Source organism: Lepidochelys olivacea, assembly GCF_965140295.1.
Source record: "Lepidochelys olivacea isolate rLepOli2 genome assembly, chromosome: 11".
NCBI lineage: Eukaryota > Metazoa > Chordata > Testudines > Cheloniidae > Lepidochelys > Lepidochelys olivacea.
In genome coordinates, this window is record NC_140421.1 from 41,168,633 (window position 1) to 41,194,131 (window position 25,499).

The 25,499-nt window shown below is 40.1% G+C and overlaps 1 protein-coding gene across 3 annotated transcripts in view; it reads right to left on the bottom strand.

Moving 5' to 3' along the window:
* The window catches only part of LOC311528525 (neurabin-1-like), a 90,057-nt gene that overhangs the window by 21,825 nt on the left and 42,733 nt on the right, over positions 1-25,499 (bottom strand). For 2 of the 3 annotated variants that reach the window (XM_084643660.1, XM_084643658.1), the window contains 4 exons: positions 19,097-19,181; positions 16,696-16,767; positions 14,995-15,193; positions 1,060-1,176 (listed from right to left, as the gene is read on the bottom strand). In XM_084643660.1, coding sequence (XP_084499786.1) covers positions 1,060-1,176; positions 14,995-15,193; positions 16,696-16,767; positions 19,097-19,181 — 473 coding nt within the window. The remainder of the gene's footprint in view (positions 1-1,059; positions 1,177-14,994; positions 15,194-16,695; positions 16,768-19,096; positions 19,182-25,499) is intronic. The other variant, XM_084643659.1, reaches the window with a different exon arrangement.

Genomic DNA, 25,499 nt, shown 5'->3' on the forward strand with positions numbered 1-25,499 from the left:
CTAACCTCAAAAGAGCACAGTGCTTTCCAGTGGTATGTACTAAGATTCCCTTGGGTTTTGATTAGAAATAGGACCATTCCCCGTTAAAAAAAGCCATCAGAAATTATTCCAGTCCTGAAACTTGTGACCAATTAAGATATATTTTTAGACACCACGTAATTTTGTGCTAATGGACACAAACTTGTAGCATCATGCATAAAAGGCTATCTTTTTAGATAATAAAGATCAGAATATATTTTAGCACTTTACCAAAATTTGGTTTAAGTTAATTATCTAATAGCATCAGATCATTCAGGACCTGCTGTTAAAAATTTTCTTCAAACATTATCACTATCAGTTTATCAGGCTTGAAGGCACTATAACTCACATCTGAAAGATGACTGAAGTATAGTTTTTGCAAGTGCTTCCGTTCTTTTACGGTTTGTTCTATAAAACATAATGACTAATTCCTTTAAACAGATATACTTTTTAAAAAGTATAAAAGACTAGATTAAGTCGAAGATTTCAGCTGAAGGCAAAGAAGGTTAGCGTTTTGCCAGAAAAAGAACTCTGACTTTTAAATAGATTAAATGCTTTTAATAGATAAAATATATCTAAATAGTTTGGTATCTTATACATGAAAAATAAATTTAAACATACACTGATGTGAGGCAAGTTGAAAAATGCTGCAAATTTCATTCACTCACTCAAATTTTTGCTTTTACATATCTTTGAAATTCATAATTGTAATTTATTGTAGAGTATTACTACCAATTAAAGCTATATTTAACTATAAATTGTGAAGCAAAGGCTAAAATTCCTCCTTAGGTTTTAGCCCACAAAAGCGTATGCCCAAATAAATTTGTTAGTCTCTAAGGTGCCACAAGGACTCATTGTTTTTTCCCCCCTTACAATCTGAGTCCTTAGTTAAGTAACTATTTCAGTATTAAAGATGATAAAAAATATTAAGATACTGTGATAACTATCTAGTTTCATACAAAACAAAGCCTATTATATTAATAGACAGTCTGTAGTATGAATGGCAACATCAACAAGACATATACACACTTTGAAACTCACCTCATTTGAAGAGAAGGTTAAAGTGTGTGAACGCCCTGACAGATTTGGTTCTGTCACTAACCCTGACAGATCACAACTTGGCCTGCTATGGTATGAATCATCTATGACAATTCTACTCTGCAAACAAGTGAAAATAATGTTTTATTAACTGAACCCTTGGAACAGTAGATCACAAGGAGACATTCTAGTACCCTTGATACTTTGTAAAAAGAAATTAAACATGAGTTATCTATAAATTTTAGATCTACCATGTATGAAATATGTTCACTTCATCAGGAGTCTTGACTTGTTTTTGCTGAACTCCCAAATTAACAAATATTATAGCAGCATTGAAGCCATTTTGGAAGTAATGCCACTTTATGCAGCAAGTCAGTCATAAAGTTAAAGTTAAATAGAATTGAGCCAGGTCAGTACTTGGAAAAGATATTTCAAAGGTACATCCAGGTCATGCAGTAAGTGGTTAGAAATTCAGCTGGTGGAATTATTCCCTCTGAATTTGTATGGAACTAAAGACACAGCATGGTATTATGGGACACTGAATATACTGTCTTTTGAATGACACAATGCTAAAATCCTAGCCACAACAGTAACCCCGTGGCCTTGGGGAAATATCTACTCTTGTAATTATACTTAAATTCAGCCTGAAGTTTTAATAATCTTGTCTTAAACTGTTGTGTGGTAATGCTACATACTTAAACAGTATCCTCATTTCATCCTGGAAGTGGCTGCATTTCCACAGTGGATAAAGTGATCAATGCATAGTTAGGTCTGTAAAGTACATTGGACTGCAAAGTACTACGTAATTGTATAATATAAGCAGGAGGAACTTAAGAGGAGATATAGCTGCACTGTTCTGGTATTTAAGAAATTAACTCCATTAAGACAAGATGCGTCAAGTCTTCTATTTATAAACCAGTTTTAGCCAAGATGGCTATACATAGTAGGAGCCCTATTTTTGTACTGAGCTGAACTGAACACTACATTTTAGAATGCAAGTTAAATAATTTTTCAGGCATCTTCACAACAAATGCTTTGTTTGTCTTAATGTGGTAACATTTACAGCAGCCACTCCACTGGATAATCTACATATAAGTTAATACATTCTTCTAATTATCTCCCAAATAGTAAATTGTGGTGAACATATTCTTAAGTACTTGCCATAAGTGACTACACCTACTATACTATTATTCAATATTTCTGACTATACATTGTTACTCAAGTAAATTTCAGGTTTAAAACAACATACATTTTTATATTTAGCAAATGTTTAATCTTCATACTGTTAAACTTTTAACCTACTTAAATCAGTTACTACATTTAGTATGTGCTTAGTCAGGAAAACATTTTCATTTATAGGTCTTGGCAAGGAGCTGAGAACTAGAGGTTCTGGGTTCAAATTTAGCTGCAGCCACTAACCCACACCTTGGACAAGTCACCTGACCTCTTCTTTTGACTCAGTCACCTTAGCTGTAAAGTTAAGATAAAACGAAAGGCCTCACAAAAAACAGATATTGTCACTGACAAACTTTTCAGAATAAGCCACAGGATAAACTCACTCTGAACAAAGATGATCCTATAAGAACAGGTTTTTAGGATCTGTAATTAAGCCCCTAATTACAATCTTATATGTTTATCTTGCTGAAATAGAATTCACTGAGGCATGTGATCAAATGAAGTTAGTCTTACACTTTAAAAGTGCTTTTAATTACAAAAGCAAAGTTAAGAGTTGCACATGCAGGACTAAATTTTGCTCCCAAATACATACCTGCTAGTCCACTGGAGATGTGTGCGCTTGTGGAGGGCAGCAATGATCTCCATAGTATATTACTGTATATATTTAACAGCATCTCTTCTACTCTGATTACTGCAACCTCCACCACTTTGGTCTTGACACCCATTTCACCTTTCTCTGGTCAGTGCAAAATGCTTTTGTCAAGGACACAGGTCTGATACATTGCTTTGACCAAGACATTTTTTTTTTTTTTTAAATCTCACCACTGGTCCTCCTTTGTGTTATTTATCAAATTAAGACTCCTTTGTTTTCAAAGCCTCTCCTCAGTCAATTCTAATTGGTAGGGCTGTCATGCAATAACCATACACTTATAATTAATGTCTTATGCCACAGACTGAACAAAACTGATTTGTAAAGACATTTTTCTTAATTTCTTTTCTTTATGGTGTCATTGGACTAAGTTAAGGTTGTTTGGGTCCTTTACATATATATTTCCATACTTGACTTAAAGGATTTTTTAAGTTTAACTTAAACTGAACGCTGAATATCCAGAGTTTATAATGCCTATTTTGGGAATAATTACTTCATCCTTGTGTTGTATTTTATCTGGTATTACTGATACATACTCTAACCTTAATTAACATAGTTCTCTCTCTCTCTCACTGGGATTCTCCTACCATTTTCTTTCTTTTGGGGGGGTGCGGAGGAGGATGTAGGGGGGAGGGTGGGATGTATTTTAAATCTGTACATGCTTCTTAGTAGGGGTTGCTCTTAGTATCAGCCCAGATCTCTGGTTTTACTAGTTACTTTAGATTTTAGGGTCTGTTGTAGCCTTCCAGATACATAAAATGTTATCTGTAATTCTACAATCTGATTACTCCTTTTACCAAGTCACAAAGCAATTTCAACAAGACTATTTGGGAGTCTCTCTCCCTCTCTCTCCAAGACAGCAACATCATCCCTAGAAGCATCTTCCTTACCTTCCTAGTAAGATTAAATAGAGATCTAAGGAAGGACCACATTTTAGACAAACTATTAATAGGGGGAGAGATAGGAGTGACAGCAGAATATCAGAAAGAAAACAGATCCAATAAGAAAAGGAGTACTTGTGGCACCTTAGAGACTAACCAATTTATTTGAGCATAAGCTTTCGTGAGCTACAGCTCACTTCATCGGATGCATAAAGTGGAAAATACAGTGAGAAGATTTATATACACACAGACCATGAAAAAAATACACATTGTAAGGAGAGTGATCACTTAAGATGATCCAACCTGAAGCAAATACTCACCAGCAACCACACAACAGAACCACTAACCCAGGAACCTATCCTTGCAACAAAGCCTGTTGCCAGCTGTGCCCACATATCTATTCAGGGGACACCATCATAGGGCCTAATCACATCAGCCACACTATCAGAGGCTCGTTCACCTGCACATCTACCAATGTGATATATGCCATCATTTGCCAGCAATGCCCCTCTGCCATGTACATTGGTCAAACTGGACAGTCTCTACGTAAAAGAATAAATGGACACAAATCAGATGTCAAGAATTATAACATTCATTAACCAGTTGGAGAACACTTCAATCTCTCTGGTCACTCGATTTCTGATCTAAAAGTGACTATTCTTCAACAAAAAATCTTCAGAAACAGACTCCAATGAGAGACTGCTGAATTGGAATTAATTTGCAAATTGGATACAATTAACTTAGGCTTGAATAGAGACTGGGAGTAGTTGAGTCATTATACAAAGTAAAACTATTTCCCCTTGTTTATTCCTCCCCGCAATCCCACCCCCCACTGTTCCTCAGACGTTCTTGTTAATTCCTGGAAATGGCCCACCTTGATTATCACTTCAAAAGGTTTTCTCTCCCCCGACCCCACTCTCCTGCTGGTAATAGCTCAGCTTAAGTGATCACTCTCCTTACAACGTGTATGGTAAACATCCATTTTTGCATGGTCTGTGTGTATATAAATCTCCTCACTGTATTTTCCACTTTATGCATCCAATGAAGTGAGCTGTAGCTCACGAAAGCTTATGCTCAAATAAATTGGTTAGTCTCTAGGCCCTGGTCTACACTAGGACTTTAGGTCGAATTTAGCAGCATTAAATAGATGTAAACCTGCACCCGTCCACATGATGAAGCCCTTTATTTCAACTTAAAGGGCTCTTACAATCGATTTCCTTACTCCACCCCTGACAAGTGGATTAGCGCTTAAAATCGGCCTTGCCAGGTCGAATTTAGGGTACTGTGGACACAATTCGATGGTATTGGCCTCCGGGAGCTATCCCAGAGCGCTCCATTCTGACCACTCTGGACAGCACTCTCAACTCAGATGCACTGGCCAGGTAGACAGGAAAAGAACTGCAAACTTTTGAATCTCATTTCCTGTTTGGCCAGCGTGGCAAGCTGCAGGTGACCATGCAGAGCTCATCAGCAGAGGTGACCATGATGGAGTCCCAGAATCGCAAAAGAGCTCCAGCATGGACTGAACGGGAGGTACAGGATCTGATCGCTGTATGGGGAGAGGAATCCGTGCTATCAGAACTCCGTTCCAGTTTTCGAAGTGCCAAAACCTTTGTCAAAATCTCCCAGGGCATGAAGGACAGAGGCCATAACAGGGACCCAAAGCAGTACCGCCTGAAACTGAAGGAGCTGAGGCAAGCCTACCAGAAAACCAGAGAGGCGAACGGCCGCTCCGGGTCAGAGCCCCAAACATGCCGCTTCTATGATGAGCTGCATGCCATTTTAGCGGGTTCAGCCACCACTACCCCAGCCGTGTTGTTTGACTCATTCAATGGAGATGGAGGCAATACGGAAGCAGGTTTTGGGGACGAAGATGATGATGAGGTTGTAGATAGCTCACAGCAAGCAAGCGGAGAAACCGGTTTTCCTGACAGCCAGGGACTGTTTCTCACCCTGGACCTGGAGCCAGTACCCCCCGAACCCACCCAAGGCTGCCTCCTGGACCTGGCAGGCGGAGAAGGGAAATCCGGTAAGTGTACCTTTTAAAATACTGTACATGGTTTAAAAGCAAGCATGTGAAAGGATTACTTTGCCCTGGCATTCGCGGCTCTCCTGGATGTACTCCCAAAGACTTTGCAAAAGGTTTCTGGGGAGGGCAGCCTTATTACTTCCTCCATGGTAGGACACTACCACTCCAGGCCAGTAACACGTACTCGGGAATCATTGTAGAACAAAGCATTGCATTGTATGTTTGCTGGCGTTGAAACAACATCCGTTCTTTATCTCTCTGTGTTATCCTCAGGAGAGTGAGAGATCATTCATGGTCACTTGGTTGAAATAGGGTGCTTTTCTTCAGGGAACATTCACTCAGAGGTGCCCGTTCCTGCTGGGCTGTTTGCCTGTGGCTGAACAGAAATGTTCCCCGCTGTTAGCCACGCGGTGGGGGGAGGCAAAATGCGACCTTGTAATGAAAGCACATGTACTATGTATGTAATGTTAACAGCAAGGTTTACCCTGAAAGAGTGTAGCCACTGTTTTATAAAATGTGTCTTTTTAAAGACCGCTGTCTCTTTTTTTTCCTCCACCAGCTGCATGTGTTTCAATGATCACAGGATCTTCTCCTTCCCAGAGGCTAGTGAAGATTAGAAAGAAAAAAAAAAAACACACTCGTGATGAAATGTTCTCTGAGCTCATGCTGTCCTCCCACACTGACAGAGCACAGACAAATGCGTGGAGGCAAATAATGTCAGAGTGCAGGAAAGCACAAAATGACCGGGAGGAGAGGTGGTGGGCTGAAGAGAGTAAGTGGCGGGCTGAAGAGAGGGCTGAAGCTCAAATGTGGCGGCAGCGTGATGAGAGGAGACAGGATTCAATGCTGAGGCTGCTGGAGGATCAAACCAGTATGCTCCAGTGTACGGTTGAGCTGCAGCAAAGGCAGCTGGAGCACAGACTGCCACTACAGCCCTTGTGTAACCAACCGCCCTCCTCCCCAAGTTCCATAGCCTCCACACCCAGATGCCCAAGAACGCGGTGGGGGGGCCTCCGGCCAACCAGCCACTCTACCACAGAGGATTGCCCAAAAAACAGAAGGCTGGCATTCAATAAATTTTAAAGTTGTAAACTTTTAAAGTGCTGTGTGGCATTTTTCTTCCCTCCTCCACCACCCCTCCTGGGCTACCTTGGTAGTCATCCCCCTATTTGTGTGACGAATGAATAAGGAATGCATGAATGTGAAGCAACAATGACTTTATTGCCTCTGTAAGCGGTGATCGAAGGGAGGAGGGGAGGGTGGTTAGCTTACAGAGAAGTAGAGTGAACCAAGGGGCGGGGGGTTTCATCAAGGAGAAACAAACAGAACTTTCACACTGTAGCCTGGCCAGTCATGAAACTGGTTTTCAAAGCTTCTCTGATGCGTACCGCACCCTCCTGTGCTCTTCTAACCGCCCTGGTGTCTGGCTGCGCGTAACCAGCAGCCAGGCGATTTGCCTCAACCTCCCACCCCGCCATAAACGTCTCCCCTTACTCTCACAGATATTGTGGAGTGCACAGAAAGCAGTAATAACAGTGGGAATATTGGTTTCGCTGAGGTCTAAGTGAGTCAGTAAACTGCGCCAGCGCGCCTTTAAACGTCCAAATGCACATTCTACCACTATTCTGCATTTGCTTAGCCTGTAGTTGAACAGCTCCTGACTACTGTCCAGGCTGCCTGTGTACGGCTTCATGAGCCATGGCATTAAGGGGTAGGCTGGGTCCCCAAGGATAACTATAGGCATTTCAACATCCCCAACAGTTATTTTCTGGTCTGGGAATAAAGTCCCTTCCTGTAGCTTTTGAAACAGACCAGAGTTCCTGAAGATGCCAGCGTCATGTACCTTTCCCAGCCATCCCACGTTTTTGTTGGTGAAACGTCCCTTGTGATCCACCAGAGTTTGCAGCACTATTGAAAAGTACCCCTTGTGGTTTATGTACTCACCGGCTTGGTGCTCCGGTGCCAAGATAGGGATATGGGTTCCGTCTATGGCCCCACCACAGTTAGGGAATCCCATTGCAGCAAAGCCATCCACTATGACCTGCACATTTCCCAGGGTCACTACCCTTGACATCAGCAGATCTTTGATTGCATGAGCTACTTGCATCACAGCAGCCCCCACAGTAGATTTGCCCACTCCAAATTGATTCCCAACTGACCGGTAGCTGTCTGGTGTTGCAAACTTCCACAGGGCTATCACTACTCGCTTCTCAACTGTGAGGGCTGCTCTCATCTTGGTATTCATGCGCTTCAGGGCAGGGGAAAGCAAGTCACAAAGTTCCATGAAAGTGCCCTTACGCATGCGAAAGTTTCGCAGCCACTGGGAATCGTCCCAGACCTGCAACACTATGCGGTCCCACCAGTCTGTGCTTGTTTCCCGAGCCCAGAATCGGCGTTCCACAGCATGAACCTGTCCCATTAACACCATGATGCAAGCATTCGCAGGGCCCATGCTTTCAGAGAAATCTGTGTCCATGTCCTGATCACTCACGTGACAGCCCTGACGTCGCCTCCTCGCCCGGTATCGCTCTGCCAGGTTCTGGTGCTGCATATACTGCCGGATAATGCATGTGGTGTTTAATGTGCTCCTAATTGCCAAAGTGAGCTGAGTGGCCTCCATGCTTGCCTTGGTATGGCGTCCACACAGAAAAAAGGAGCGGAACGATTGTCTGCCGTTGCTCTGACAGAGGGAGGGGCGACTGACGACATGGCTTACAGGGTTGGCTTACAGGGAATTAAAATCAACAAAGGGGGTGGCTTTACATCAAGGAGCATTTCAGGCAGGACTTCACAGAGGGTTCCAATAAGAAATGGTGCACCTAAGTAATTGTTCTTATTGGAACAAGCAGGTTGGTCTGGCCTCTGATTGATACATGGCTAGATTTACCTCGCTGCACCTTCTCTGTGAGTGACTGCAGTGTGACCTAGAGGAATGAGTCCCCTAGACTGGGGAGGGAGGGAAGGGGGAGAAGCAAATGAGTACAAAACAAATCTGGTCTATTTCTTGTTTTGATCCACTCCATCTATCTTTTACATCTTTGGCTGGCAGCAGACAGTGCAGAAGGACTGCAAGCCATCCACATCTCATGGCTGCTCGGCAGAAGACGGTGCAGTAGGACTGCTAGCCATCCTCATCTCTTGCCTGCCTGGCAGAAGATGGTACAGTAGGACTGCTAGCAATCCGTATCGCCTGCCTGCTCACCATAAGATGGTTCAATAGGACTGACTGCAGGACTAAAGAGAATGACCTGGTCAAGTCACTCCAAATTTAGTCCCTGCGCCCATGTTTGCCCAGGCGCTCCTGGCCGACGTGGCCAGGAGAACCTCGGACATGACGATGACAGCTACCAGTCGTACTGTACCGTCTGCTGCCACAAGGCAATGGGTTGATGCTGCTGTGTAGCAATGCAGTACCACATCTGCCAGCACCCAGGAGACATACGGTGACAGTTACCTGAGCGGGCTCCATGCTTGCCGTGGTATGGTGTCTGCACAGGTAACTCAGGAAAAAAGGCGCAAAACGATCGTCTGCCCTTGCTTTCATGGAGGGAAGGAGGGAACGGGGGCCTGACGATATGTACCCAGAACCATCCGCGACAATGTTTTAGCCCCATCAGGCATTGGGATCTCAACCCAGAATTCCAATGGGCAGCGGAGACTGCGGGAACTGTGGGATAGCGACCCACAGTGCAACACTCTGGAAGTCTACTCTAGCCTCGGCACTGTGGAAGCACTCCGCCGAGTTAATGCACTTAATGCACTTAGAGCATTTTCTGTGGGGACACACACACTCGAATATATAAAACCGATGTCTAAAAAACCAACTTCTATAAATTCGACCTAATTTCGTAGTGTAGACATATCCTAAGGTGCCACTAGTACTCCTTTTCTTTTTGTGAATACAGACTAACACGGCTGCTACTCTGAACAGTGTATAGTAGTTAATTAATTTTTTTTTTTTTGTAAGGCTGTCAATTCATTGTAGTTAATGCATGCGATTAATGCTAAACAAATTAGATTAAAAATAGCTGCGATTAATTGCAGTTTTAATTGAACTGTTAAACAATAATAGAATGCCAATTTAAATTTATTATAAATATTTTTGGATGTTTTTCTACATTTTCAAATATGTTTATATCAGTTACAACACAGAATACGAAGTGTACAGTGCTCATTTAATATTATTTTTATTACAAATATTTGCACTGAAAAAAGATGAAGAAATAGTATTTTTCCATTCACCTCATACAGGTCCACTCAGTCCTACTTCTTGTTCAGCCAATCACTAAAACAAACAAGTTAGTTTACTTTTATGTGAGATAATGCTGCCTGTGTCTTATTTATAATGTTGCCTGAAAGTGAGCACAGGGATCTAAATGGTAGTTTTGTAGAGGGTGTTGCAAGGTATTTACGTGCCAGATAAGCTAAACATGCATATCCCCTTTCATGCTTTGGCTTGTCGGTTCTAAAGTTTTATATTTTTTTTTAAGTGCAGTTATGTAAAAAAATAAAAATCTACCTTTGTAAGTTGCACTTTCATGATAATGTGATTGCACTACAGTACTTGTATAAGCAACTGAAAAAGACTTATTTTTTACAGCGCAAACATTTGTAATAAAAATTATAATATAAAGTGAGCACTGTACACTTGTATTCTGTGTTGTAACTTAAATCAATATATTAGAAAATGTAGAAAACATCTAAAATACGTATAATAAATTTAAATTGTTATTCTATTATAACAATTCTATTATTATTTATTATAGTGCAAATAAAACTGCGATTAATCACGACTGTTTTTTAATCTTGTGATTAACTGTGATTTTTAAAAATCATTTGACAGCCCTAATTAATTGTATCATAGCTGCATCCATGGCTCTAATCAGATCAAGGTTCCTTTGTGCCGGGGTCTGTTCATAAACACTTGACTCCATATATTTTAATACTTGATTACCTGCAAATGCTTTACGTGAATATTAATATGTTCACAGGAAAAAGGAGGAAAATTCTAAGTAAACAATAAATTTCACTAAAAGTTTATACCTCATTAGGAAAACTATCTTTCCTGCATAAATTCTCAGGAAAAAAAAAATTCTGCAAGAACTCTGGAGTGGTGTAAATGATCTCATTTCACATTTGTTCCATAAAAATTAAGGAATTTAGTAAGATGATAATATATAAATATATGACACTACAATGTTTCTCATAGCAATAAAGTATTGTTTGGTAACGTGTGGAATATTTGTGTGCCTGGCTAGAAGCTTAGGAAGCAGTGCAAAAATATCTAAAAGTTACAGCAAACACTATGTAAGTTAATTATCTAAAAAATTACCTATGTGAATGGTATATACAAACCGTGGGCTCTACCACAGGAAAGGACTGTAAGTAAAGTAGTATTAGGAACAACAACACTGAGTAACTTGTCAATCTCAAAGGGCAAACTACCGAACAGACAGTTGAAGCATGCTGGCAAGACAGTGTAGGAAAGTTTGTACTACTGATGCCGTTGCTACGCCTGAGAATACAATACTTAAGTCTCCTAAGTGGTCACCTTTCACAAACATTAACCTCTCTTCAATTTAGAAAAAATGCTCTTAACCAGTAAATTGTAATTCTGTACATTAGTGAAATAAAATCCTAATACTAGAGTAGTTATATACATTATCAAAAGATTAAATACTACATTTACAGATTCTCACACAGGAGAATAATCAGAAATAGTTCTTACCATTCTTTCAGAGTTCTTACTTTCCAATACACCTCTATCCCCCCATAGCACGTGACCCGATAGAACACGAATTTGGATATAACGCGGTAAACCATGGCTCTAGGGGGCGGGGCTGCGCGCTCTGGTGGATCTGCGGGTCAGCATGTCTGGCTCCGACATGCTGCTCTGAGCGGTGTGTTAAGGGTGCCGGGCCAGGGCCAAGGGGTTGGATAAAGGGCAGACGTCTCGGGGGGGAGGTGAGGGGCACGGGGGAGTGGTCAGGGGACAGGGTTGGATGGTTCAGAGGTTCTGAGGGCGGGGCGGTCAGGGGTGTTGGATAAGGCGTGGGAGTCCCAGAGAGACTGTTGGGGGTGTGGATAGGGGTCAGAGCAGTCAGGGAGCAGGGGGGTCAGTTAGGGGTTGAGGTCCTGGGGGTGATTAGGGAAGGGGAAGGTGGATGGGTCGGGGATTCTGAGGGGTCAGTCAGGGGGCAGGAAGTGACTATTAATAATGGAAATGCTCGAGGCCAAAGCAAGTTTGATATAACGCGGTTTCACCTATAACACAGTAAGATTTTTTGGCTCCTGAGGACCGCATTATATCGGGGTAGAAGTGTATTTTAAACAATGTATTTTCATGACTTCTCCACAATGGCTGTAAAATTATTACCAACAAGTAATAAATATTACTCAACCAAACTCAACAATATTATTCCCCTGGAAAAGGTGTAATGGGAAATTTGTCCATTTATTGTGTTTCCTAAATGACAATGTGCATTACTGGGTACTCAACTCAGCTACATCTCTGTCTTAAACCTAATTTTAGAAGCAAATAAAATTATTTGTCCAAAACCTTACTATTTGTCATTCAGTTAATACAATTTGATTACTAACTGCCTGAGTCAGTAGTTGCTGTGTCTCCACTAAGCCAGAAAAGGAGACCACAAAGCTGATCTTGGTGGGACAGTTACAATATTTGGTATCCCACTGAGTGTGGATTTAAGGCCAGTCAGTACACAGGTAATGGTTAAAGAATGCGTGTCAACTTCCACCACTAGGGGTCTCTACAGAGTAGGTGGTGACTAGCTAAAGACTGCTGTGCCCTCCAGGCAGAAAAAACTGCCTCACAGGCCAAGAAAAAAGCCAAGAGCAACCATCAAGACTGAGATATGAGAGAAGGGAATGGGAGGTGGAACCAGTTGGCAGTGGGACACAATCTATTGGAAAGTTGGAAGTGATAATGAACAGGATGAAGAGTTATGGGGTGGAGGAGAATCAGCTGGGGGTCTGGAGGGGAAGAGATCCCCAGAGGCACAGAAAGTGAAGGCTGTCAATACAGGTGAGAACAGGCTCAGCATCTGCTACCCAAGTATGCTTTAAGTGGGGCATGTGCTGGCACATCACAGCACTGGGCCTTCTGCCACCCATCAATAAAACTATTACTCCAGGGGAAAGGGTTACATAGAGAGAACCGCACGGTTTATCATGCCTCAAATGGTTCATGAAATGCTGAACTGCTGTGCAGTACTGGTACCCAAACACTTTAGGCACATTTTATCATTTCTTGTTTAGAAAGCGTTTTGCAATATCTTAAATAGATATCAATTGTAAATCCCTTATAAGTTATACATTAAAAATAACCTAATATTCACTAGGATATGCAAACTCACTCTAACAGAGGGCCTGGTGACCCCAAAGCCCTGGCTTATTTGGAGAAGCATCCCTGGGGGTGGGGAGGAAGGGAGATGCTATGGTTCCCACTACATAGATATAATAGATGGTTGGAGAAGAACAAATAGATACACAAGTTCTGCAAACAAAACAAAAAAAAATACTGCACAAAATTCTTTAAACTAAAAGGCCAACATATTCCACTTTAGGGATTCTCAAACTTCTCATGGTAAGGACCAGATGTTTACTCGAGAGAGAGAGAAAGACACAGAGAGATATCTTACAATAAAACACTTTCAAACCTACTTACAAACTCACAGACCACTTCCCCTCCCACTTATAAGTATGCAGACCCCTTAACAGACTCTTGTGACAACTACTGCAATTCCTTACATGACAAACACGAGAACAGTTTTTAATGTATTTTAACTATATTTTCATGTAATTAGCAACTAGACAAGGAAAGCCAGCACTATGTTATCAGCAAACTCCACACATTTATCAGTGGTTTCCCTAAACTATAGTATAGAAAAACTCTGTTCTGTATGTTCCATATGGCCCTAGATTAAGTGGTAAAAAGGAGAATGTGAAAGCCCACTGCAGAGGACTGAAGACAAAAAAATTAATTGTAAGAATTAAAACTGAATTTTGTGGAAGTTTAATATGTTAGTAGTTTATAGTCTCAGACAAGAAAAAATCCAAAGGGAACACAGGAATAAAGATAACAGATAAACAGGTAAATTAAAAATGGCATTTAGTGATTAGTATTATTTGTGTATCTGTTTTAAAATGTGTTTAGACAACAACCAGTGTTTTATGGAAATTACATTCACTTTAGACTTTAAATATAGCTAAATAAAAATTACTTAATGGGACACCCATCAGAATTTCTAGTAAATTTCAGTTACCTCTTCCCAGCACCTCCGCTTCCCCTAAGCCTAACAGTACCCTTACCCAAATAGTTCAGACTGTCAAGATGGAAACTTGATAGTAGTAAATTGAATTATGTAGTGTCACTTTTTACAGGATGTACGAAAAGCTTCTTTTTAAAGTTACTAAATCATTAGTAGAATTACTCAGTAATAACTTTCAAAATAGCACTGTCAATGATGTAAGACTGCATTTCCCTTCTCCCCTCTCCAAGTTAGCAATGTGGGAAGGGCTGGGTGGTCACAATTCCCTACACCTGTTTGCGACCCCAAATTGAGAACCCCAGTTTAAGGTATTTAAAAAACATTGGGTGAATTTTTCAAAAGCACCTAAGTGACTTAGAATCTTAGCTCCCATTTTCAAAAGAAACACTTTTAAAAAGTTCACCCATTTTCAAGTTTTACTTTCTGTACTTGAAAGTTTAAGTAAAAATTATTTTATTTTTCCTTCTGGCATATATTGTTTCCTCAGCTCTGCTACCCCAGCCCTTTACAAATGCTGAAGTCAACAGGCACCATTTTATTTTCCTTCCTTTTCTTCTGCATAAAATTAGGTGGCCATCAAAAATATGCACAGTTTAAGGAACTGTTAACTTGTGCACAACCAGCTGAAGGAACACAAAACAAAATACATTGTTTCTGAGCAGGACCTATTTAATTCCTTGGCAAAATATAAAGTAAGCTGTTTAGAATTTGGAGGATAATTCTCACCACATTCTTATTTTATACAAACTCAAATGTTGGCTCTCAATTACTTACAGAATCTTGTAATCATTTCGCTTACTACCTGAAAACAATTAGTTTTCAAGATCCTAAATACTTAGAACTTGGACCCTGAACGAGTAAAACCATATCAAACCCAAATGTTCAAAATATAGCTTATTTGTGTACGTTTACCTTGGTTCTGTTTTTCTCTTGACCCTGTTCGAATAAAGTGGCCTGTCCACTCTGAGAAAAGGTTAGGCTGCTACCGGAAACCTGAGGCTCTTTGTGACTGTCCCCAAACCAAGAGAAAGGTATGCAAGTAGGAACAGGAGAGTCTGAATCTGATGCAGATTGATTGTTGCCAGAGTCTTCCAATAACTCTCGGGAGCCTCTGAAATAAATAAATGGAATTATAATGGTCTAGCAATAACCCGCTGTATGTCTTTAATAATTGTCTAGATGGCATATAGTAACCCCCCACTTAACCTCCTCTCGCTTAACGTTGTTTCGATCTTACATCCCTGCTCAACTACAGAACATGCTCCATTTTAAGTTGTGCAATGCTTTGCTATAACGTCGTTTGGCTGCCCGCTTTGTCCACAGGTGGCAGCCCCCATATCAGCTCCCCTACATCCCCCTATCTGACAGTGCCTCCCGCCAGCCGGCAGACCCTGCGGATCAGCGCCTTCCCCCTCCTCCCCACCGCCTCCTGCCCGTGGCAATCAGCTGGCTTGCGGCATTCAGGAGGGAGGAGAGAGGACTCAGTGCGCAGGCTCCCCTTCCCTCCCCTGCCTCTTGAATGCTGCAAACCAGCTGATTGTCGCGGGCAGGAGGCAGGGGAGGGAGCGGGGAGGCGCGCTGCATCCTCACTCCTCCCCCCTTCCCTCCTGCCCCCTGAACGTCACAAGCCAGCTGATTGCCGCAGGCAGGAGGGAGGAGCGAGGACATGGCACGCCTCCCCCCTGCCAGCGACAATCAGCTGGCTTGCGGTGTTCAGGAAGCAGAGGAAGGAGGGGGACTCTGCGCGCTGTGTCCTCGTACCTCTCCCTTCCCTCCCGAACGATGCAAGCCAGCTAATTGCTGCGGGCAGGAGGCAGGGGAGGAGCAAGTACGTGGCATGTGGATTAAAGGTGGGGGGAGAAGAAGAAGAGACTGGTTAAGGGGGGGGGGGGGTTTGGGGGAAGGGTGGAGTGGGCGGGCCGAGTGTTGAGCCCCCCCCCCACCCCTGGTGCTTGCAGAATAGGGGAATCTGCTGCTGCGCAATGTGCTTCTCCTAGCCTTCAGCACCTTCAGCCTCCTTGCCTGCCTCACTGTCTCCAGTGCCAGTGGGCTGTGTCTGTGTGGCGTGAGGCGGGGGCCCCTCCCAACTATAGTACTGTATTGTGTGGCAAAAAAAAATTTCCCTGGAACCTAACCCCCCCACCATTTACATTCATTCTTACAGGGAAACTGGATTCGCTTAGCACTGTTTCACGTAAAGTCGCATTTTTCTGGAACATAACTACAACGTTAAGTGAGGAGTTACTGTATTAATCAAAATGTATGTATCTTAGAATGTTAATATAAAAATAATTGCTGAGTTATTTAACAGCTTTAAAAACATTGAAGATGGTTTAACACTTTCAAACCTGTATCTTGGGACTACTGAGAATTACTCCTGAAGTGGCTTTTCTTGCTACACTATGATTTTTGCCTACAAGCAGAATAGAATTTGTTTCATAATATGAATAACTAACATGTAACACTATTTTCCTTATTTCATAAGCATAGAAGCCCATCTTCCCATTAATGTACTGATTTATGCAATATTTAATTGCTCTTATACTGAATAAGAATACACAGTAACGGTAGTTAATTATTTTTAAGAATGCAATATATATTTATTAAAAATACCGGCTATCCAGAGAGCTCCTCGGATTTTCCTTCTCTTGTTTCTTTCCTTTACCACCAGATTTCCGTAAACCTCTGAAGTAAAAAAAAGAAAAAAGAAAAAAGAAAAAAGCTGCTTTTTTTTTTTTAATAAAAAGAAAAAGAGGACTTGTGGCACCTTAGAGACTAACAAATCTATTTGAGCATAAGCTTTCGTGAGCAACAGCTCACTTCATCGGATGCATTCAGTGGAAAATACAGTGGGGAGATTTATATACTTAGAGAACATGAAACAATGGGTGTTACCGTACACACTAACACAGCTGCTACTCTGAAACCTTTTTTTTTTTAAATACAATTACTGCAATTTAATGCTATATATCAAAAGGAGTTAAATATTTGTTATTCATTAATACAAATTTAAGTCATAACACATTCATAAAAGTCATTTAAAATATTATATACAGTGGAGCCCAATTTTGCAGAATATCTTTCATGCGATTTAAGGTGCATTCCTACGTACAGGCGAAGACACGCAAGAACGAAGAAAAAGATTGAATGAATCACCTACAGGAATGTATATGCTAAAGAAAGAGATACAAGGTCCCATTTCCAAGCAGTACCGATATGTTTACCATTGGGGGAGAAAACCAGTTAGAGAGAAAACCAGTTAAAGGGGAAAAAATGTTGGACTCAGGGCCTGTGTACTCCATTTCACAATGGCACCAAATTCTATGTGAACAACCCCTCGTTCCACAGCAACATTTACTCTATTTCCATATATATAATGACCCAAACTTTAAAATGCCACTTGATGTGAAATTTGTTGATTACTTTCAAGGATAGGAGGCGGGGGTGGGGGGAGGGGGTTGGTTTTTCTTTTGCTATGCTCTCCAGTCAGTCTGATTCCATCCTCAGACTTGGTTCCTGCTATGCTGGATAGGTGGCTTGGCTGCATTGCCCTCCAAAGTACCAGGAAAAAGGGGAAGCTTATAGCTGGCTTTGTCAGCTATTCTTCCCAGCTCCCCAAATCTCAGCTGCTGCACCATCCTCCCAGCAAGCCAACACCTTAATCTATACTTTTGATTCTCCCCCCACCCTCTCTTCCCAGCCTTAAACTGGACTGCAGATCTGACTCCCTGATACCCTACTGCCTGCTTCCATGGAACAGAGTAGTGAGCATGCATTTTAATCTAATTCCATCCATGTGAGGAAGGGAAGGGCAAAATAGGCATCTGCAAAACAGGTAGAGCCAAGCAGAGAAACAGAAAATATTGGGCTCCAGGCTCCAGCAAAAAGGTTACATTCTGAACGTGGTAAGATACAAAAATAAACAATTAAAGCACCCAAGCAAGCATAACTCTGCCCTGTAGTGTTGCCATGCAATAATCTTATGGTTAAGGCATTTTAGTGCTTAGTCTCATTTTAGATTAATTTTTTGAAAAACATTTGCTAACCTCACATCATGGGGGTAATAAAGTAAATGGAGGCAGTGGCCATATTTGCTAAGGGCAGTCTGTGGCTTCAGTTCCATTAATAATAATCATAATAAAATTAGACAGACAAGGTGAGTGAGGTAATATCTTTTAGAGGACCAACTTCTGTTGGTGAAAGAGACAAGCTTTCAAGCTCTTCTTCAGTTATACTGCTACAACACCACTGCGAACAATAAGATGGCTGCTGTTCTGAAAGAAGGCAATTCTTTGTGGAATTCACTGACAAACCACTCTCCAGCCTCTGCTTAAAGGAGAAACTTTAATTTACGAATATTAGTGGCAATAAGTAATCACTAATCCTAAAAAATATTTCAAACATTTGAAGAAGATGCATTATTCAGATATTAAGATCATTCAGCAGAAAAAGTATCCACATTAAGGCATTAATTTTCTTAACTGACATTTTAAAAAGTGAATTTAACTGAAGTTAATGGATTTACTGTAAATTCTCAGAAAAATTAATTCTTTACTCAGAGTAAATGCTGTAATTTTGGGGAGGGCATATTATATTATTTTTCTTACATAACAAAGAGGATAAGTCCCTGTTTTAAGTGCAAAACATATACTTGTGTGTGTATGTATTATGGAGGTGCAAGCTGCAGCTCCATAATACACAACACAATTATATTATAAGTACACTGTCCCACAAACTCTTTATATGTGTTTACACATTTTGTTTTGGTAATTCTACCATGCCAAGCATGAGAGTGAAAGTGGACAAAGACCAAGTGGGTATTAATAGTAGACTGCTAGATAAAGGAATTTAGGAATTTGGAGATGGGACCTTGGGGGCAAGGGGGGAATGGGAGAAGGTATCACAAATGCACAGGAAAAGTATGTTTCACAATATTTTCTATTTAGAATATGGTAACTTAGCATAAGTAACATTTAAAGCCACTTATTCCTCTACCAACTCATAAATCTCTTACCCAAAATCTGGAAATCTCCTTTTGGCCTTTCCTGATGACGTACCATCATTTGTTTCTGCTGTCTTGTCTTCATTTCTCTTGTCATCTATGTGAAAAAAGAAAAAATAAATATTCTGTAATGTAAGCTTTGAGCGTATTTGTTAAGATGCATGGCCTTCCCAACCACAACAAAAATTTAAAAAGAAACTCAAAGCGTAAGTTCACAGTAATTAATTCACATCCACTGTACATCTACAGGAGTGAAAAACTAGTGTTAACTGCACGAAGGGGATAGATCTTTCAACTTCCCATTTTTAAAGAAATGCAATTTCATCTTATACTATAATTTTACTTGATGTAAAATCCTTAAATTCCTGCCAACTTGTTTAGATATAAGTATGTCTTAAAAAATTACATTTTGTAATGTATTCTATCAAAAAATTGTTAATGGAAGCTTAAGTTTTATACCCACAGAATCCAAAATTAAGATTGCCTCACCATTCCTTCAGTCTGTATTCCATTTTCTCAAGCTATATTCATCTGTATCCTTTCCTTAGATATTTTCAATCAGGTCTTTATGATTATCAAAACTACAGAAGTCTGTAAGCACCCAAATTGGTGGGTAAATATTAACCCTCTGGGTTAGCCATAAAGGAAAGAGATATTTACATCCTAATTTTACGGAATTAGCATACAGATATACCAACAAGAGATATTCCTTCTGTTTTCCTTTCATTCTGATTCTGCTATTCTGCCATTTGTCAGTAACATTGTTTTGGGTAAGTAGCATATTTTAGCTCCTCCAAATGATAAGCTCAGTCTTCTTAAATTTGTTTTGCTCAAGTCTTACTTTAAAGGGGGCACAAAGAGAAAATGACTTCTCCTCCTCCCAAAATATAAGCTTCCAATTCACATTATCTGTCACACGCCTAAGATAAATCACACACAAAAAATAAGCTGTACTAGGTATTAAAAGGAGCAAATAGTATAATAAAGCTGTTTGGAAAATATTTTAATTGAAAGTGGGCATGCTAGTGAAAGCATTAATATGATTCAATGTCACTGGTAAACTAATGGCAAGGAGATGGGTATTTTGTTGGGTGAACGTTGCCTGAATTTAAGGTACTATTGCTTTTGTATTAGGATAAAAAGTCATCAATTTAAAAAATTGATTTTTAAAAAATTAAATAAAGATTTACTTTCTAAAAATAAAAGTTTAAATTTGAAATTGATAATCTATTAAAATAATTTAAATTAAATACAAAAATAGTATTAAGTAGCACATATTTGCTGCCAAATGTTAATGAAAGTCAAACCACTAAACTGATAGAAGTCACTGGCTAAGTACGTGGAACCAGAGTTTGCTGAAGTGTTAAACCAGCTTTTGATAACAGTAGTCTCTTCTGCAGGAGCACAGAGTATTTTCTTCATGTCAGTTTACTCAACTAACTCAGTTCAATGACTAGTTCATTTAAAGTTAAGAAACCATTTGGGAGCTGACAAAGCAGGAAAGTTTGTTTTCCTCTTCCAATTGATGAATAAAAACTAGATGTACTAGTTCTAAAATCTTGAAGGACCCAGTGACCAGAAATAATCAGCTCAATTCACTAAGTACAGACAGAAAAGGAGTACTTGTGGCACCTCAGAGAAATTTATTTGAGCATAAGCTTTCCTAAGCTACAGCTCACTTCATCAGATGCATTCAGTGGAAAATACAAGTGGGGAGATTTATATACACACAATGGGTGTTACCATACACACTGTAAGGAGAGTGATCACCTAAGTGAGCTACTACCAGTAGGAGAGCGTGGGGGGAACCTTTTGTAGTGATAATCAAGGTGAGCCATTTCCAGCAGTTGACAAGAACATCTGAGGAACAGTAGGAGGTGTGGGGGGGAATAAACATGGGGAAATAGTTTTACTTTGTGTAATGACCCATCCACTCCCAGTCTCTATTCAAGCCTAAGTTAATTGTATCCAGTTTGCAAATTAATTCCAATTCAGCAGTCTCTCGTTGGAGTCTGTTTAAGTTTTATTGTTGAAGAATTGCAACTTTTAGGTCTGTCATTGAGTGACCAAAGAGATTGAAGTGTTCTCCAACTGATAGTAATTCCGGTGTTTGATCAATTTTTAAATGCAAAACATGTTTTGATAAACTTTTCTCTTTTGCTTCCCAGGACACTGAAAGTACTTTATTTAATAAAAAATGTTGTTCTTGTTCATTTTTAATTGAATCTGAATTTCCATCCAAGTAGAACATGACACAAATCACAAGTAAAAAAATTAATTTAGTAATTAAGAAATGCAGTCACCATTTTCTAGTATAAAATGTAATTTTATACTGAATATAAAATTTGAGTCTGAATAAATGTAAATTTAACTCTATAATTGCTTAAATAAATGCATCTATAGTGCATCCGCCTGCTTAGCAAAAAGAAGCACCAAATGTAGTATAAAGAATGTATTTAGTCCACTAAATCAACATTTTAATGGCTACCATCCAATGAGACTCATGTGAAAATAGGAAAATAAATTCAAAACATGATTAAAATAAATTATTTAAATTGAGGTTTCCTGATTGCTGATTTAAATCATGATTAAAATCAGTTACTTAAATTGCTTTGATATAAAACAGAGTGGACTGATTTACAGTTTGTAAGGAAATTCACTTAATCATAAGCATTTGTTTGTTTTTAAATGGAGGAAATATTTAGGTTTAATTTGTATTTGTAAAGGTTGAATAAGGATAACCCTCTAAGTCAGAGCCTGAAAAGTTGTTTTGCCATGGATTTAACTAACTAGTACATTGGAACTGCCACACTAAAACAAATCAGTGGTCCATGCAGTCCAGTACCCTGCCTGTGACAGTAGCTAGTACCAGATGCTACAGGAGAAGGTGCAGACAACTACAACCATGATATAACCAGCTCATATGGGAAGCTGCGTCATAAAATCAGTTGTTGGCTTATGCCTTGAACTATGAGAGTTTACACTCCCTCTAAAAAAAGTTTAAAGTCTATCTAATGAAACTGTGAATATTCCCATTTCCCGAATAAGCATTTGATTTTATATTTTTAATCCCCTAAACTCCTCCCCTCAGTGACATCTTATAGCAATAAGTTCCACAGGTTCATTATGCATTGTAAAAAAGGTATTTTCTTTTATCAATCTCAAATTTTCTGCCTTTCAATTTCATTGACTGGCCCTTTGTTCTTGTGCCATGTAATAGGTGCATAGGAGTGCTCCATTTATTTTCCCTATACTATTAATGGTTTTGCAAAGTTCGATCTCGTTCTCTCTTATTTTGGTCTTCTCTAAAATAAAGAGCAGCAGTGTCTCCTCATATGGAAGTTTTTTCAAGCCTGTAATAATTTGTCACCTTTCTCTGAGCCCCTTTTATTTCTGCAATATCTTTTCTGATATGGAATGAGCAGAACTGAACACAGTATTCCAGTGAGACTTCACAATTGACTTATAATGGCATTTAATATTTTCAGTATAAGTCTACTAAATTCTTCAAGTACCCTAAAATTTTGTTAGCTTTTTCGATCACTGTGCAATGGAGTAGAGATTTTCATTGGGCTGGATGTGCACAATGACACACAAGTATTTCTCCTGAGTGGTTACAGTTAAATTTAGAACCCACTGAGGTGTATGAATAGTTGTAATTATTCTTTTCAATGTTTATTACCTTACATTTGTCAATAGTGAATTTTATTTACCACCATGCTCTCCATTCAGATAGCACTGTCAGTCCTCTCAAATTACTCACTCAGTCTTCCTCTCGTCTTGACTAACCAAAGTAACTATCACCTGCAAAATTTGCTTCCTCACTGTTCACATGCTTTTCCAAATTTTGCACAGGATCACTAAAAATAAATAAAAGAAAAAGAAAAAAAAGAAAAAGCAATGGCAATCCTAGTAGCTCCTCATGGACCAAGATCACCAGGTTTATTGGATCTTGGTACTGCTAGATGAGGCCTTTTCTATATCCAATAGATAACTCCAGTTCAGAAGCTCTAAATCAAATGTCTTGGAAGCAGACAGAAAAATCTCAGAGATGGTTTGCCTCCCCTCTGAGATGTGCTGGGATGCCACTGAGTCAGCCTATTCTGCCAACCAGGGTCCCCATTACCTGGTCTTGCTGGGCTAGGCTCACAAGCCTCTTCCCACCAAGCACACAGGCAGGGCCACGCCCAGCTGCACAGAGACAGAGATCCGCTCTGGAAAGTTTCAGCCTTATGGGCTTGCCCCAACACTCTGGTTCCCACTCCCTTTAAAGGGGTACAAAACCAAGGGTTTTATGAAATTAGCCCCCTCAATGTGGAGGAAGATATACATAACTTCTTGCCCCCGCAGTTAGAAATTACATAAACTGGATTATATTATAAACAAGAAATAAGTTTATTAACTACAAAAGGTGAATTTTAAGTGGTAAAAGGGGTAACAAACAGAACAAAGCAGATTACTGAGCAAATAAACCAAAGTATGCAAGCTAAGCTCAATATACTTAAACAGGTTACAAAATGTTATCCCAAATGTTATTTTAGGCAGGTTGCAAAGTTTCTGTGGTTCAGAGTTCCAGCTATATTTCTTTTCAGACTGGACCCATCTCAGTCTGGACTCCCCCCCATCTTCCCTTCAGGTGGCTTTAGCAGTCTTTCTTTGTGGTCAGACAGGTCATGGAGAAGAGGAATCCCGTTTGCCTTCCTCCCCATCCTTAAATAGGATTTGCATAAGGCAGGAATCCTTTGTTTCCCAAACTTCACCCCCTTCCCTTCCAGTGGAAAATTACAAGAAGCCCCAGGTAATGTTTAGTATCAGGTGACAAGATCACCTGACCTAGTAGTATCAGTTATGTCCCTGGACACCGCCCAGGAGGGAGAGAGATTAGTATCTTCATGGTTTTGTTGTTCCTTCCTGATGGCTCATCAAATTTGATGGCCTGTCGTCTGGTGGGTGTCTTCCCAACACACACCCAGTTGTAATTGTTACATAATCCATATCTCTAACCTTAGATACAAAACTGATACATGCATACAAATTAGATAATCACAATCACACACCCTAGAATACTCAAGGAGCTGACTGAGGAGATATCTGAGCCATTAGCAATTATCTTTGAAAAGTCATGGAAGACGGGAGACATTCCAGAAGAATGGAAAAGGGCAAATACAGTGCCCATCTATAAAAATGGTAATAAGGACAACTTGGGGAATTACAGACCAGTCAGTTTAACTTCTGTACCCGGAAAGATAATGGAGCAAATAATTAAGCAATCAATCTGCAAACACCCAGAAGATAATTAGGTGACAAATAACAGTCAGCATGGATTTGTCAAGAACAAATCCTGTCAAACCAACCTGATAGCTTTCTTTGACAGGGTAACAAGCCTTGTGGATGGGGGGAAAGCAGTAGATGTGGTATATTTTGACTTAGTAAGGCTTTTGATATGGTCTCGGATGACCTCATAAACAAATTAGGAAAATACAACCTAGATGGAGGTGGGTGCATAACTGGTTGAAAAATTGTTCCCAGGGAATTGTCATCAGTGGTTCACAGTCATGCTGGAAGGACATAACAAGTGGGGTCCCCCAGGGATCAGTTCTGGGTCCGGTTCTGTTCAATATCTTCATTAATGATTTAGGTAATGACAGAGAGCACACTTATAAAACTTGCGGACAATATCAAGCTGGGAGGGGTTGCAAGTGCTTTGCAGGATAGGATTAAAATTCAAAATGATCTCAACAAACTGGAGAAATGGCCTGAAGTAAATAGGATGAAATTCAATAAGGACAAATGTAAAGTACTCCACTTAGGAAGGAACAATCAGTTGCACACATATAAAATGGGAAATGACTGTCTAGGAAGGTGTACTGCAGAAAGAGATCTGGGCGGTCATAGTGGATCACAAGTTAAATATGAGTCAACAGTGTAACGTTGATTCAAAAAAAGCAAACATCATTCTGGGATGTATTAGCAGGAGTATTGTAAGCAAGACGTGAGAAGTAATTCTTTTGCTCTACTCCGCGCTGATTAGGCCTCAACTTGAGTATTATGTCCAGTTCTGGGCGCCACATTGCAGGAAAGATGTGGACAAACTGGAGAAAGTCCAGAGAAGAGCAACAAAAATGATTAAAGGTCTAGAAAACATGACCAAAACAAACCCAGTTTTTTCAGTCTGGAGAAGAGAAGACAGAGGGTACATAACAGTTTTCAAGTACATAAAAGGTTGTTACAGGAGGAGGGAGAAAAATTGTTCTTCTTACCCTCTGAGGATAGGACAAGAAGCAATGGGCTTAAATTGAAGCAAGGTCGGCGTTGGTTGGACATTAAGAAAAACTTCCTGTCAGAGTGGTTAAGCTCTGGAATAAATTGCCTAGGGAGATGGTGGAATCTCCATCATTGGGGACTTCTAAAAGCA